The sequence below is a fragment of the Bicyclus anynana genome, chromosome 26 (genome assembly GCF_947172395.1).
Source record: "Bicyclus anynana chromosome 26, ilBicAnyn1.1, whole genome shotgun sequence".
NCBI lineage: Eukaryota > Metazoa > Arthropoda > Insecta > Lepidoptera > Nymphalidae > Bicyclus > Bicyclus anynana.
In genome coordinates, this window is record NC_069108.1 from 4,146,269 (window position 1) to 4,161,311 (window position 15,043).

General features: G+C 44.0%; 3 protein-coding genes across 3 annotated transcripts in view; 1 reads left to right on the top strand and 2 right to left on the bottom strand.

Annotated features, from left to right (window-relative positions):
• LOC112050941 (coiled-coil domain-containing protein 186) overlaps positions 1–9,187 on the top strand; it is a 28,021-nt gene extending 18,834 nt beyond the window's left edge. The window contains exon 14 of the mRNA XM_052889456.1: positions 396–9,187. Coding sequence (XP_052745416.1) covers positions 396–464 — 69 coding nt within the window. The 3' untranslated portion in view covers positions 465–9,187. The remainder of the gene's footprint in view (positions 1–395) is intronic.
• Positions 4,353–5,857, bottom strand: LOC128199625 (uncharacterized). The gene is made up of 2 exons (XM_052889862.1): positions 5,836–5,857; positions 4,353–5,299 (listed from the first exon to the last, which is right to left on the bottom strand). Exons 1-2 carry the CDS (start codon positions 5,855–5,857, stop codon positions 4,353–4,355), a joined length of 969 nt encoding a protein of 322 aa, XP_052745822.1.
• On the bottom strand, positions 6,599–7,099 carry LOC128199626 (atherin-like). The gene has a single exon (XM_052889863.1). The coding sequence runs from the start codon at positions 7,097–7,099 to the stop codon at positions 6,599–6,601; it is 501 nt and encodes a 166-aa protein (XP_052745823.1).
• Positions 9,188–15,043: the final 5,856 nt, after the last annotated feature.

Below are 15,043 nucleotides of genomic sequence, written 5' to 3' on the forward strand. Positions count from 1 at the left end.
TTTGGCTATGCCTTATAAATATAACCTTACCCCTCAGACCAATTATTGTATAGGACCTGCCTCGCTAGACGTTACTTTTCTGTCAAAGTATATGATCAACGATCTAATGCGATTATAAAAACTGTCTCTATAGAATCGATGTTAAATAGTTGTAATCGTGTTCGTTTTTGTGTAATTGAATTGTGCAAAAAACGGGCAAAAACTTCTAGTTTAGTACAAGATATATACCAAATCTAAGCTCGTTTTCTTCAGAAAATGACAGACAATTTTGTTCGTGACTATGAGTGTAATACAGGTCCTTCTATAATTGGTCTGAGCCTTACCCTTTACTTTCTCTACATGAGTAATAATCTACGTAGGATTTTTAATTTATTATTTTTTTTTCGTTTTGACAGGAAAACATGGACACATTAGGCGAGGAGATATCCAAACTTCGGGAGCAAAAGAACGATGACAAGAAATAACAATGTATTAGTTAATATTGGTGGCATGTAAAATGTATATATAATTTATTATAATTAATGTAACTTCTTCCAATTTATGTTATGACCTTAAGCGCATATAAGATTTGCTAATGCTGAATCGTGAAATTCTCACAATCTCGTAGATAGAGAAAGAAATAGACGAATACATATACTATACAACTAATACATATACAACTGCATAAGTTGTGCTCATTTTTTAACTGTGTAGAGCAGGGTTTCTCAAAGTGGGGTACGCGAACCCCCATTCGACGGCAGAGGATGCGCGACAAGATTTACATAATGGTGGCTTGATAATTGATACCGACAGTTATTATTTTCTTCAACAGTCAATTTTTTTTCTTTGAAGGGGGGGGGGGGGGTTCCCCCATTTAGTAAGGGATTCGCTGTCACTTGAAAATTTAAACAGGGGCTCGTGGAGCCGAAAGTTTGATAATCCCTGGTGTAGAGTAACGAGACCAGTCCAGTGGCGCTAACATGCAACCAACCAATCAACGAGATAATCTCGTGAAAAGAAATAGACAAATTTCAATCTATGGCGATGCAACCGGAAATATATCTCTTTCATTGTGTTGGGACGGAAGAGATGGAACTGGGGCAACTTCGCCGCCATTGGATATTTTGTCTATTTCTCTTAAATTGGTCACATGTTGGCGCCACAGGCGATTCGATATTCGGTGTCATGACGCGTGCCGTTTTTTCAGACCTTAACAACGGGTCTAAGAAGTTTGTATTATGGTAATGAGTAATAGACGTTTATGTTTTTATTTAAAAAAAGGGTTCGAGGATTTGTCGAAGGCCTTTTCCATATCTAAGAAGACCGCTACGGCTTTTTCTTTTTTATTGGTTGCTGTAATTATGAGGTGCAATACTCTTGCCAGCTGTAAGGTATGTTCTGCCCAGAACCCAAACTGTTCCGGTCTTGGCATAACATAGGACGATAGCCGTTGCAGGAACAGATCTTTGATGTGGTAGGCAGGAGTGTGATGGGGCGATAGCTCTCTGGTTTTCTAGTGTTCTTTCCGGGCTTGGGGAGAACAATTATGTTTCCTATCTTCCATTTGTCCGGAAAGTGGCCTGCGCGTAAGATGCCATTGTATAGCCGAGTTAGGGAGACCACTGCCTTTCGTGGCAGGTGGCGTAGAGCGGCGTTCGTGATCCCATCCGCGCCGCGGCTTTCTTTGGTTTTTCCCTTTTTGATGGCTGCGCTGACCATGCCTGGGGAGAAGAACATGTTGTCTTCGGCTTCGGGTTGGGTTTCGAAGTATTTTTGGTTTTCTTCTATGACCAGTTTGGTGTGAAACGATGAGAACTGGGCGTTTTTAAGGGTCTACCCAGGATCTCTGCGCGATCTGCTGCTTTCCGTCCTCGTGCAGCAGCGGGGTTTTTGGTTTTGGGGTCCGCGTAAATGTGCGGCAGAGTCTGTGTAGAGCGGTTTGGTCTTCCCTCACCGTTTCTAGATAATCCAACCAGTCTTCCGAGGCTTTGTCAGTTAGCATGGCCTCGATTTTCTCTGCCAACTTGTTGAGCTCTCTATTTTGCGTAGGACATCGGGTTGACTGCCACTTTCTTCTTCCTCTTCTTCTCCAGCAGCTGCCTGATCTGGAAAGGCAGGGGAGCTTTGGCGCTCGTTTGAATTTCAGTGGAGGCTTCCTGTAGAGCCTCTCCGATGGACATTATTAGCTCTGTTGCGAGAGACTCTTCAGGCGTAGAGGCTGCTCTAGTGGGTATAGAGTCCTGAACTAGAGACTCGAACTTCTTTCAGTCAATCCTCTTCCTGGGCTTCAGTTTTGTACACGGCCGGCGTCAAGGATGGTCAGGACCGGAAGGTGGTCCGAGCCCATGTCGTCGTTTAGGACTTCGAGCGGGGGTAGGCTTGTGAGATCTCGCGCTACCACGAAGTCCAGCACGTCCGAGAGGTATGTGTCTTGAAACGGGTAGTAGGTGGGCTCATCTGGACCGAAAACGTCGTACCCGCGAAGGTTCGACTCGGCGAGAAGTGCTCTACCTACTGAGCAGGTGATTCTCGAATGCCATGCCGGGTGCTTAGCGTTCCAGTCTCCTGCCCTCATCGTCGGTGTTTGTGTATCGAGAAGCTTGCTCAGTTCGGTCATGTCCAGGGGTGTCGTATTTGGTCTGTATATGGCGTATATTTTGTGCGGGCGTCCGTCTAGCTCTAGCTCCACGCCCATCGCCTGCATGGAGCTTAGCTGTATGGGAGGTAGCAGCTGATGCACGATCCTGCGTCGCACTAGGATAGATAGCCCTCTCTTGGTCCTCACGTCGCTTTGGGGGTCGTTCTCTCTGTATATTATATATCCAGGGAAGTTTATCCTGTTTGTAGAGGCAAGGAATCTCGTTGATCTCGTCGAAAAAGTCTCGTTGATTAGAGCCACGTCGACGTCTTGCTCCCTCAGTAGAGTTCTGAAGAGGACGGACTTTTTCTTGAATCCATGGGCGTTCCAGAATATAATCCTCAGAGGCTTAGCCATTAGACTGGATTAGTTGGCTAATACCTCTGAGGATGGCGGATGTTGGGTTTTCACCCTCGCGTAGTGCCAATAGGACGTCATACATGATTTGGACAGCCGCCTCTATGCTAATGTTCATCTTCTTGGTGCCGCCTAGAGTCGCCTTTTTTGCCGGAGCTGCGGATGGGGGCTCTACAATTTCTTTGGTGGGTTTCTTATTCTTCTTTTTCTTTTGTTGTTGTTGGCCTTGAGGGTCACGCGGAGTCGGATCGTTTGCGGGGGTTCTGATATTAGAGCCCCCTGGGGCCGTGGGCGCAGCGTCCTCCTCTGCGCGAGTTTGTGATCGGGCGGGACGATCATCTCGTGTGGTCGTCATTGCTACTGTCCCTGCTCTTTTCTTTCGCGCCTCCCGCTTGTACACCGGGCACGAGACGTTATTCGCTGGGTGAGGCTCCCCACAGTTTGCACAGGTGGCCGGCTCTTCTCTTGGTCGGGGGCATTCGAAGGCTCTGTGTTCTTCGCCACAGCGCACGCACGCCTGCCTCCGGTGGCACTGGTGCGAACTGTGCCGGAACTGCTGGCAGCGGTGGCATTGCGCGGGCCCCTTCCGCCCCCGCCATGCCTCTATGTGCACGCCTGGCATGCACAGCAGTTCCGATACTTCAAAAATCTTGGGTACCGTGTCTGCCGTCCTTTTTAGGATGGCGAGGTAAATACAGCCTGGTCTGCCCTTGCGGGCCCGTATAGGTCGGACCAACTCCGGCTGAAAACCCAGGCTGCGCAGCTCTTCTTCTAAATCTTCCGTGGGGGTCTCTACCGGCACTCCTCGGATGGCCACTTTGAAGATCCTCTCTTGAGGAAGTGAGTACGAGGTTCTCGGTTTTCTCCAGCTCGCTCAAAGTACCTCTGGATGATCCTGTACTCTACCTCCTCGGTGGGTATGAATTTGATGCCCTTTCCAAAAGGGCGGGCATTTGGGGCTCTACCTAACTTCTCCTTGAGTTGGCGGCGGTGGTGGGCCCAGTTTGGGAGCCGCTCTACCACTAGAGGGGGGTGGCGCGGCTTCTTTGTATTCTTTGTCTGCTGCGTTGACGTTGACGCTAGCGGCGGCGATGTGCGTCTGGACGCTTGATGACGTGCTGGGTTGGGCGGGGTTTTTTGCTCTTGCTGCGTCGGCGAAGCTTGTAGATGGCTTCGGTTGGGCGGGCGGAGCGGTGGGCATCTGTTGAGAGCTCTGGGTTTCGGGGATTTCATCCTCTATGTCCATCTCTACCACTCGTTGGGCAGGTAGAGCATGGCGGTCGCGGAGGCGCGGGTCTCGCTGTGGGAGCGGCGCCGGGGCTGTGGTTTTCATGACCTTGGACTCCGGCGTTAGGTCCGTGTCTGTCCTTTGTCTCTTCTATGGAGTGACGCCTTGCCTGAATTCCGGAATAGGTCTTGTGGCAGCAATGACTCTAGCTTGGCTGAGTTCGTTTTCCGAGAGCATTGGGGCTCCTTCGTTTTCGAGCCGTCTTCGTCTAGCTTGTAAGAGCCTGAGCAAGTCCTCGATTGTTTCGTCGGATAAGCCGCCCATCTCTTTGACTCTAGCAATGAATATTAGGTCCGACTCTACTTGTGTCCTCGGTGAGAACCGTAGACTGCCGGGGTTATCCGGTAACATGTACGACGGTACCTGTTGCGGAGTGGTGGTCGGTGATTCTGGTTGCATGCGAACTGCGCCTGTGCTCGCGGCGGTCCGCGCGTGTGACGGGAGGGCGTCGCGGTGCGCAGGCCAAGCGGCTGGCGTACGTAGCTCGCTGCTTTCTTCTTGTGAACCCGCCATGCCAATGGTAGGTGTCGGCTGGTGGGTTTGAGGTGCGCTCGTTACCTGGTACGGCGCGAGGGTCTCTGCGGGGGTGCGCGGCGGTTGGGGGGCGGCGCGGCTCTCCTTACGGTATTGCGCGGAAGTTACCTCGTACTTATCACGGGGGGGGGGGGGGGGGTGCAGCTGCGCGGGGGTCGAAGTGGTCCTCCCTATTGCAGGGATGTTACCTCTAGTCCCGCGCGGACGGCGCGACGGCGCGACGGGCATGCGAGATGACGCAGCAATCTCTCTTGCTCGTACGCTGCGCGAGCGAGACGGGCTCTGCGCGGGTGGCCGCAGGGGTGAGGCGCGGCGATGAGACGCGGAGAGTCGACGACGAGATGCGGGGGGCGCCTGTCTCGTTCTCTCCACGTAGTGACGTCCTTCTCTCAGTTGGTTGTCCCGAGCGATTTCTGGACGCGCTGGAAGATGATGACCGGCGGTATCATCGTCGGTCGGGACGGGGTTTTCGAGTCCTTCGGCGGCTCCATCTCGGACTAGCACTTGCACAAACGCGGTCGTCGACCTGGGTCGTGCTCAACCAGGCTGGGTATTCCGCGAGGCGCGCGACACGGCGCGGATGAGCTACGCCGCAGGCTCAGCCCAAGCTGGACCGGGCCTGCGGGTGATGTCAGGTCGGGTTTGCTATATCAAACCCGCCGGACAATCTAGGCGCGCACGATCGACCCGTGAGAGCGAAAACGGTTTGCAGGTTACTGGAAACGGCGCATACGCATAAGTGCAAGGACTTCTGCCCCGATCCAATGTTGCTTTCTTCTCTCGGTCCCGTTAGGGCCCGGGCGGAGTCGCGACCAAGGCATAGCCTTCTGCGCGAGGGGTTGCTCGCCAGCCATGAAAATGGCTGCGTCCTCGGGTTGGCCCTTTGTAGAGCCGTTTTGAGGTAGAGCCGAATAGGCTCTTGGAAAGAGGGGTCTTTCGACTCCCTCTCGGGGTGTTTCCCGCTTGTGGGAGGCCCCGGGAGGGTGTGTGTGGATTAGAAAAACCACTAAGTGGTGGAAAGGGGAGAATGGGCAGTTACCTTGCTCCGTGGGCGTGTTCATCACGGGTAGCTGGCGGTCAAACGAGTGATGCCTCCTAATACGGCCGGAGTCGGGTCGCGGCCTTCCCGCACGGCCTTGAGCACGTCTTGCAGCACCTCCAGCGCTGCAATTAACACTTCGTTGGCACTCTGTGGGCGTGGGCTTCTTGTTTTCCCGCTGGAGGCGGCTGCGTTGGGCTGGACGTGGGTCCTCGGCTCGGCGCTACCTTCCTCTTGCTGGGGCTTCTTCTTCTTCCGCTTCTTTTTGATCGTCTCGGACTGGGCGCCGGATGAGCCTCGCGGTCTCGGCTCGTTTGCAGGCGTCCTTATGTTGGTGCCTTGGTTGGCCTTAGGTTTTCCTTAGTACGCTTTTGCCCGGCGTCTTGGTCGTCGTCCGAATCCTCGGACCGCAGCCTCCGTTGAGGTCTATCCTCGTTGGCGGCCATGATCGTAGGCTGTTTCGGCGGCTTCACTATCCCGTAGTAGTTCGTGAGAAGTAATTCTCGGGTTTCACGGTCGATGTCATCTTCCGTTTCTTCTCGGGATTTTCCAGAGATTGACATCAGATTGGCTATGAATCCTTCCCTCTCCAATTGGAAGGCTGGGAACATCTGTGAGTACCGGTACACGAGCACTTCAGTGTAGCAAATCGTTTGAAGACATGTTTCTTCGTCCATCTCTTTTTGGACATTCACGTCCGCGTCGTCGTCTAGGCTAGGCATAGACCGGGCGGGACACGGTTCACTGCCACTTTCACTCGACACTAACTCGCGGTCGGCGGGCGCGAAAGCGGAGCGTGCGCGGCGGCGGGCGCAGCTTCCGACGGCGGCGCGGCGGCGGGCATTAGCGCCAGCGGTGGCGCTGTGCGCGAAACACTCAGGTTTGAGTTCTCGCGGGAGAACGGCGGCACGGGCGCAGGCACAACCGGGCGGCTCGGCGGCGCGACTTGCGAGGCGTAACTCGCGCGACGAGAGGCGGGCGCGCGGCTCGGCGGCGCGGCGAAGACTGCCGCAGCGGACGGGCGCGGGCCCGGCGCGGCGTGCGACGAGGCGCGGGGAGACGGCGTGCGCGCGGCGCGCGGGCCGGGAGGCGGGCGTGCGGGGCGCGGGGCGGGGCGGCCGGCACCCGATGTCTTGCTCTGCCGCGAGGACGCAGCGGCGATTACGGGTGGCGGTTCGACGTTCGCTTCGGGTTGGGTCTTCCTTCGGGCTCCTGAGTCCTTCTGGATCCGAGGATCCCTGGGATTCGGCTCCTGACGAGGCATTTCGGTGTTCGGGCTTCACCGGATGTTAGTCCGTCCGCGTATTCGCGGAGAGGCTAGTCGCCGTGCTGTCTTCAGACCATCAGCCGGTTGCGGGTCTGGACATCTTCTGGACAACTATCTTCACCGCGATAACACGCGGGCGAAACTGCGACGGATTTGGTCACCAAATCGGGTCAGCTTCAGTAGATAGGAGTCACTGGTAGACACGAGCACTTGAGACGACTGCGGCCGATCCTTCTGCCCCGATCGTCGGCTCCATCGCGTATTTATACCCACTCAGAACGCTTCCAGACCTTTTTGGGCACGCCTACACGCGTGTTGTTTGTTCCACGGAGTCACAAATCAAAACAATAACTATAGATTTCATTCAAAATTTCGAGTTCAAAACAACTCGAAAGGGCGAGCGATTATGAACCCTATGTCTCTAATAATAAGGTACAATATGAATTTGATATCTACATAGTTATCACAAAAGGGTTTTTCCAAATCGTGATCTCTTATACTTAGCATTTTCATTTTCAAGTATTTTCCCTTGCTGTAGTGAGATGAGAAATTTTGTGTTGCGCACGGTAAAAAAATTATTTACCTCGCAATGCTCAGGATTGTTTTTTTTTAATCCTTCCCTTACTCAGCATTCTTTATTTGCATTTTCTTAGAAGACTTCTATATAATAATACGTAGATAGATTAACTTAAATGGCAGACTTACTGTGTAAATATAAAGTTTTATTTAAATACGACATAGTTCTGAGATAAACTATATAGTATGTTTTAAAAAGCATTGTGTGTTTTACTATTCGCAAATTTAACATTTTTTTTTAATAAAAACAAAACTCGAACGGACAATGCCAGACAATGTATAAAAGTTTAACCCACTAAAAAAAAAATTGCAACAATGTATATTCATATTATATAATTTTATTGGATTTTTTGTACTATTAAACAAATATTACCTTTTAACTCTTTATTACTAGGGGTATGAAGCTACATTAAAACAAGCGTCATTTTATAATTTTTAAATTACACCGAGGTTTAAAATGGAATATAAACGCTTTGAAGGGCTCGCATCCAAGGTTGAATAAGGTTTTTAAAAAATAAGTATTGCCATGTCTGCTACGAGGAAATAACGTAATGGATTTAATTACTTTTTTTGGCAGATTTTTATTCCGGAGTTTAACAGTAAAAATTGTTTATTAAAAAACAATTATTTAAAAATTGGATATTTTTAGTACATTTACATTTTCCACAAAATTCTGAGTTAGGACTGGTTTAGGATCTGGCATTCTCCTTTCAACAGAAAATAAGTCTTTAAAACTTAAATTAAAACGTTCATTTCGTTTTGAAGTAAATGATCAAATATTTTAAGTAAGTAATGTAGCATAAATGCGAGTGTTTCGCAAAAGTGCTGATGACGTCATGTGTACCTAATGTTGTTATGACTCTTATCAATTGGTACGTTAAACTTAAACTTAGTAAACTTAACTAGAAAAATTGCGTGTGCCGTATTTACTAAAAAGTTTAAATTTAACATACAATTGTATAATATACAGGAAGAAAATTTTTTTAGTGCGGATATTTTTATATTTTGTTCATAAACAAAATTTAATGATCACGTATTTTTTCTTTTTTTTTTAACTCAAAAATAACAAAATTATCGTTAGCTAAAGTTATTTACTTTTGAACAGAATTTTAGGGTCACCCTATTGTGCGTTTATTTTATTTTCGTTTGATACCTAAAGGACGTCACCAGATCACTTTTAAGCTGAATATATCTTGTTTAGTAATAATATGTACATTATTTTGTTATTTTAGAGACATAAATTAAAAAAAAAATTACATTAAATGTATCGAACTGTTTGTAGATTTATATTCTATTAATGATACAGAACCACGAAAAAAAATATCCGCACTAAAGACCGAATCACCCTGTATACCTATTATGTGTAATTTAAGCCAGTGTTGTTATCTATTAAATGTCTATATTATTATTAAAAAATATATAATATATGAATGTAAATTAATGATTTATGTCGAAATTTATTTGAATCGTATTATACATGTATAAATAAAATTTTATTTTCCAACTTAATATTACAAGAAAAATTTTTTAGTAGGCAGTGCCTGAACATTTGTCTTCCTCACCGTAATCATTTAATCTATTAAAAAGTGGATGCACAATCAGCGACCACAAAACGTCCCCACTCAATGAGCGCCAAAACAACTTCTTGGCACTCAATTCAAGTAGTCACATTTGCAAATTCAACCTTAAACTCAATGCTTAAGGTAGAATTTGTTCTGAATTTGAGATTTTATTGAATATTAGACTAATTAGACTATATTAAAGGGCTTTAGGTATAATTTTCTTACTAATAATTCTAAAGCTAAATTGGCCAGTTTTTAAGTGACATTTTCTACATGATTGTGCGTCCTTTTATTATAAGAGGTCAATGGTTGAACGCCAATTTCAAGAACTGCAGGGAACTAGTAGAAGTAGAACTCGCTCGGTTTCATCCGCGTGGTTCCCGTTCCCGTTGGAATACGGGGATAAAATATAGCCTATAGCCTTCTTCGATAAATGGGCTATCTAACACTGAAAGAATTTTTCAAATCAGACCAATAGTTCCTGAGATTAGCGCGTTCAAGGTGTACCATTCAAGTCACTAGGTACATCGTTTTTCATCGCATTTTTGTTTTTGCTATCTTCTAGCATTGTGTTTTCAACAAAATTACACAATTTTCGTCATTTTACGTAAATTAACTTAATAATAGTAGTAGTAACGCTATTTTAACGAAAAACCTGGTATTTACGTAGTTTCGTTGAAATAATCATGTTAGATGATCGTAGAAACAAAATAACATTGCCATTTAATGTAAAATGGTGCAGTTAAGTTTATTTCGTTGAAATAACTATTTTAGATGATCACAAAGACGAAAATACGTCGAAAAACGATGTAAGTAGTGACTCATTATTTCAATGGTACACCAAGATACATAATAGGCCCGCTGATGGTGCAAGGGCGTGGCGCAGTGGTATGCGCTATGGATTGTCGAGATGGATTTCCTGGGTTCGATCCTGGGCTGGGCTGATTGAGGTTTTCTTAATTGGTCTAGGTCTGGCTGCTGGGACGCCTCGGCCGTGGCAAGTTACCAGCCTACCGGCAAAGACGTACCGCCAAGCCATATTACGAGATCGTACCGGAACGCTCTCGTAGCGCTGTGGATTTTCATCCTCCTAACAAGTTAGCTCGCTTCTATCTTATTGCGTCATCACTTACCATCAGGTGAGATCCTGGTCAAGGGCTAACTTGTAAAGTATAGGTATATAAAAAACGCACGAAATGATTTTTAATATAGAGACATGAGTGCTTTAATGCTAAGTTATGCACGGTTTCATACTCCACCATAACTAATAAAATTAATTATACAATAAAATTCTAATAAGCAGCAAATCAATAAAATTTGTATATATGTGAGCAAAGATTGGTGCTACATGTGATTCCTACAAATTTCGCGCCAATCCTCCCGTATTGTTCGTTTGTTTGTCAGGCCTAGTTCGGACTACTTTAGTATTTTAGTCGAGTACGAACGATTTTTGGGCGGTAAATCCAAAAATCGTTCGTACTCGACTAAAATACTAAAGTAGTCCGAAATAGGCATTAGGGTCTTGTATCTATGGATACGGCAGTTGGTAGCCCTGCTTGACTTCCTGACGCTTGTTGTCAGTTGTTGCATGTCATGACCACAAACGGCTAAAAAGATAGTCATGACATTAATTTGAGAAATGTCAAATGACATATGATTGATCAATAAAAACTAAGATGGCGTTTTTCGCATTTGGTTAAAAAGTCAATAGTTGAGTTTCAGTTTATTTTTACAAATTGTATACTTTCTTGTTGCTTGGTTGATTCGAGTATATTGTTGGCTATTCGCAAAGTTTTAACTCCTTTTGTGAAGTTTTGAATTGATCATGGTTACGACTACGAGCACTCTGTGAGCGCCGAAACCAGGTACTCAAATCGATGAATTCAAGATGCAAAGTGTACAAATAAGTGTAGAAATTAAATCTATTCTAATATTCTAATCTCTAAACGATATGTTCTGCGCGCCGTCATTGTTTTACTCATTAGTGCATCTTGAGATTGGTTATGTAGCTCTCTGTGGTGATTAATAATGCAAGGATCAGAAAAAATACGTTTGTTGGCGTCTTTGATTTTTTATTTTTTAGCTGATGTTACATCACGATATACATTTCGTCGTAGTTTTTATTATTTTCCTTGTAGAGATAAATCAATCAAAACCAAAATTGTTGAGGTAAAATATCTGATATCTAGTAAGTATTTAAGTAAGGGTTTAGACAACTCTGCTGTGGTTTCAAGTAAGTAAGGATAAAATGCTTAGCAGCTGTTAATCTATCTAGAACGACAGCTGTTAAGGTGAAAAATGTATCTCAAGGAATTATTTCAAATATCATTATTTGACAATAGTGCTATTTCAAATAAATGTGAGTTGATGAGAGGAGTGTGAAATGGTTTGTCAGTGTTCCCTGATTTGTAAGGTTTGTTTTGTTCACCTTCAAAAGGAGATTGGATGGGTAGCTCTGTGTGAGAATTATGAACAACTCAAGGGTCAACATAATCTTATAGCTGATTATCATGGAAATAAAATTTCATTGTTCATGAAAGTAGTTGTTGTTCATGAAAATAATTGCAAATATGGCTTAAATTTGCAATTATTTTCATTAAACCAAAAATTAAAAATTCAATTATTGTCCTCATTTGTACTTGATAGAAGGTGTATATAAAGCTGAATATAGAACCTCTTTTTTTGAAAGTTGTTTAATAAAATAAACATTACTGTCTACAAATTGTCTGTAATCTATTGTTTCCAAATATGTAAAGGGACAAAATAAAGTAAGGAGTTGTCATTCTATTTAGAATCACGGCTCTGTAACAAAAAAATAATGTTTAGTGTTGTCTTTGAATGATAGTTCTCACGTTTAGTTGATTTTTATCACAATAGTATTTCATTTTTGATTTGGCATGTCCACAAAGCTACTAAATAGACTACTGTCTAACAATGTTGACGATGGGTTTACTGGGTTTTCAAATATGTACACAAGGACACAGGGACAAAATAAACTAAGGAGATGTGAATCTGTTTTCAATGACAGCTCTTAACACGTTCGCTGCGGCACTGATTTTTCTGTACTTTCCTCTGGTGCAGTACGAGGTTTTTTGACCTCATACTAAAACTTTCTGTGGCGTGGAACGGGGTTTATCGACCTCGTAACGCTTGAAGACGCTAAAATCCTTTTTTTCTGTTTCTGTTATACGAGGTCAATTGATCTTGTACCGCAGCGAACGTGTTAAGGTGATAAATATAACAACTCAAGGATCAGAATAATGTTTAGTCGTGTCTGAAAATTAATTAATCCCTTACAGCCAGTTTCTTCATGTAAAGCTAAAGTAACAGTAAAAGTAGTAAGTAGTAAAGAAGACTATTTTTCAGTGAATAAGACTGTCACTTTTGATTTATGACGTTATTTTGACTGTTACTTGTAATGAAGGAACTGGCCGTTAAAGCTGATTGACAATTGGTAATAAATATTATGTTGTAAACTAAGGAGATGTAATGTAAGAAATATAGTTGTCAGACTTGTTGTCAAACTTAATTGATTGACATCACATTGCATTGGTGATTTTTCATAGTTTAAATTTTGCTTGGAGGTAAACCACATCATCCACATAACTACTAAATGGACACTATTGTCTATCAATGGTGTCCGATGGCTCTGTTGTATTAGAGATGGTTGTTGTAATTTTTCGTCACCAATTTATTAGTTTTGCATTAGCATTCAAGAAGACTAATTGTTTGAGTTTTAATGTGGAAAGCCTGCGCCTCGGAGGCGCGGAGGCGGGCGCGAAGACTGCCGCAGCGGACGGGCGCGGGCCCGGCGCGGCGTGCGACGAGGCGCGGGGCGGGGCGGCCGGCACCCGACGTCTCGCTCTGCCGCGAGGACGCAGCGGCGATTACGGGTGGCGGTTCGACGTTCGCTTCGGATTGGGTCTTCCTTCGGGCTCCTGAATCCTTCTGGATCCGAGGATCCCTGGGATTCGGCTCCCGACGAGGCGTTTCGGTGTTCGGGGTTCACCGGATGTTAGTCCGTCCGCGTATTCGCGGAGAGGCTAGTCGCCGTGCTGTCTTCAGACCATCAGCCGGTTGCGGGTCTGGACATCTTCTGGACAACTATCTTCACCGCGATAACACGCGGGCGAAACTGCGACGGATTTGGTCACCAAATCGGGTCAGCTTCAGTAGATAGGAGTCACTGGTAGACACGAGCACTTGAGACGACTGCGGCCGATCCTTCTGCCCCGATCGTCGGCTCCATCGCGTATTTATACCCACTCAGAACCCTTCCAGATTTTTCTGGGCACGCCTACACGCGTTTTGTTTGTTCCACGGAGTTCGACAAATCAAACCAATAACAATAGATAGCGATCAAAACAACTCGAAAGGGCGAGCGATTATGAACCCTATGTCTCTAATAATAGGGTACTCCGTAACAATATGAATTTGATATCTACATAGTTATCACAAAAGGGTTTTTCCAAATCGTGATCTCTTATACTTAGCATTTTCATTTTCAAGTATTTTCCCTTGCTGTAGATGAGATGAGAAATTTTGTGTTGCGCACGGTAAAAAAATTATATACCTCGCGATGCTCAGGATTGTTTTTTTTTAATCCTTCCTTTACTCAGCATTCTTTATTTGCATTTTCTTAGAAGACTTCTATATAATAATACGTAGATAGATTAACTTAAATGGCAGACTTACTGTGTAAATATAAAGTTTTATTTAAATACGACATAGTTCTGACATAAACTATATAGTATGTTTTAAAAAGCATTGTGTATTTTACTATTCGCAAATTTAACCTTTTTTTTAATAATAACAAAACTCGAAAGGACAATGCCAGACAATGTATAAAAGTTTAACCCACTAAAAAAAAAATTGCAACAATGTATATTCATATTATATCATTTTATTGGATTTTTTGTACTATTAAACAAATATTACCTTTTAACTCTTTATAACTAGGGGTATGAAGCTACATTAAAACAAGCGTATAATTTTTAAATTACACCGAGGTTTCTATTACGTTTTTTGACAGTTTGACAGTGTTATGACAGTTTATTTTAACATCGCAGCTCTGGATTCTAGCCATTTTGAACCTAAAGTGATTAAAATGGAATATAAACGCTTTGAAGGGCTCGAATCCAAGGTTGAATAAGGTTTTTAAAAAATAAGTATTGCCATGTCTGCTACGAGGAAATAACGTAATGGATTTAATTACTTTTTTTTGGCAGATTTTTATTCCGGAGTTTAACAGTAAAAATTGTTTATTAAAAAACAATTATTTAAAAATTGGATATTTTTAGTATAATGGACTGGGTTAGGATCTGGCATTCTCCTTTCAACAGAAAATAAGTCTTTAAAACTTAAATTAAAACGTTCATTTAGTTTTGAAGTAAATGATCAAATATTTTAAGTAAGTAATGTAGCATAAATGCGAGTGTTTCGCAAAAGTGCTGATGACGTCATGTGTACCTAATGTTGTTATGACTCTTATCAATTGGTACGTTAAACTTAAACTTAGTAAACTTAACTAGAAAAATTGCGTGTGCCGTATATACTAGAAAGTTTAAATTTAACATACAATTGTATAATATACAGGAAGAAAATTTTTTTAGTGCGGATATTTTTATATTTTGTTCATAAACAAAATTTAATGATCACGTATTTTTTCCTTTTTTTTTTAACTCAAAAATAACAAAATTATCGTTAGCTAAAGTTATTTACTTTTGAACAGAATTTTAGGGTCACCCTATTGTGCGTTTATTTTATTTTCGTTTGATACCTAAAGGACGTCACCAGATCACTT

Coding starts and splice junctions, on each gene's coding strand:
- LOC128199625 (XM_052889862.1), bottom strand. CDS start 5,857: ATGAACACGCCCACGGAGCAAG. Junction 5,300..5,835: donor GAACACGCCCACGGAGCAAG/GTAACTGCCCAT, acceptor CGTTTGTGCAAG/TGCTAGTCCGAGATGGAGCC.
- LOC128199626 (XM_052889863.1), bottom strand. CDS start 7,099: ATGCCTCGTCAGGAGCCGAATCCCAGGGATCCTCGGATCCAGAAGGAC.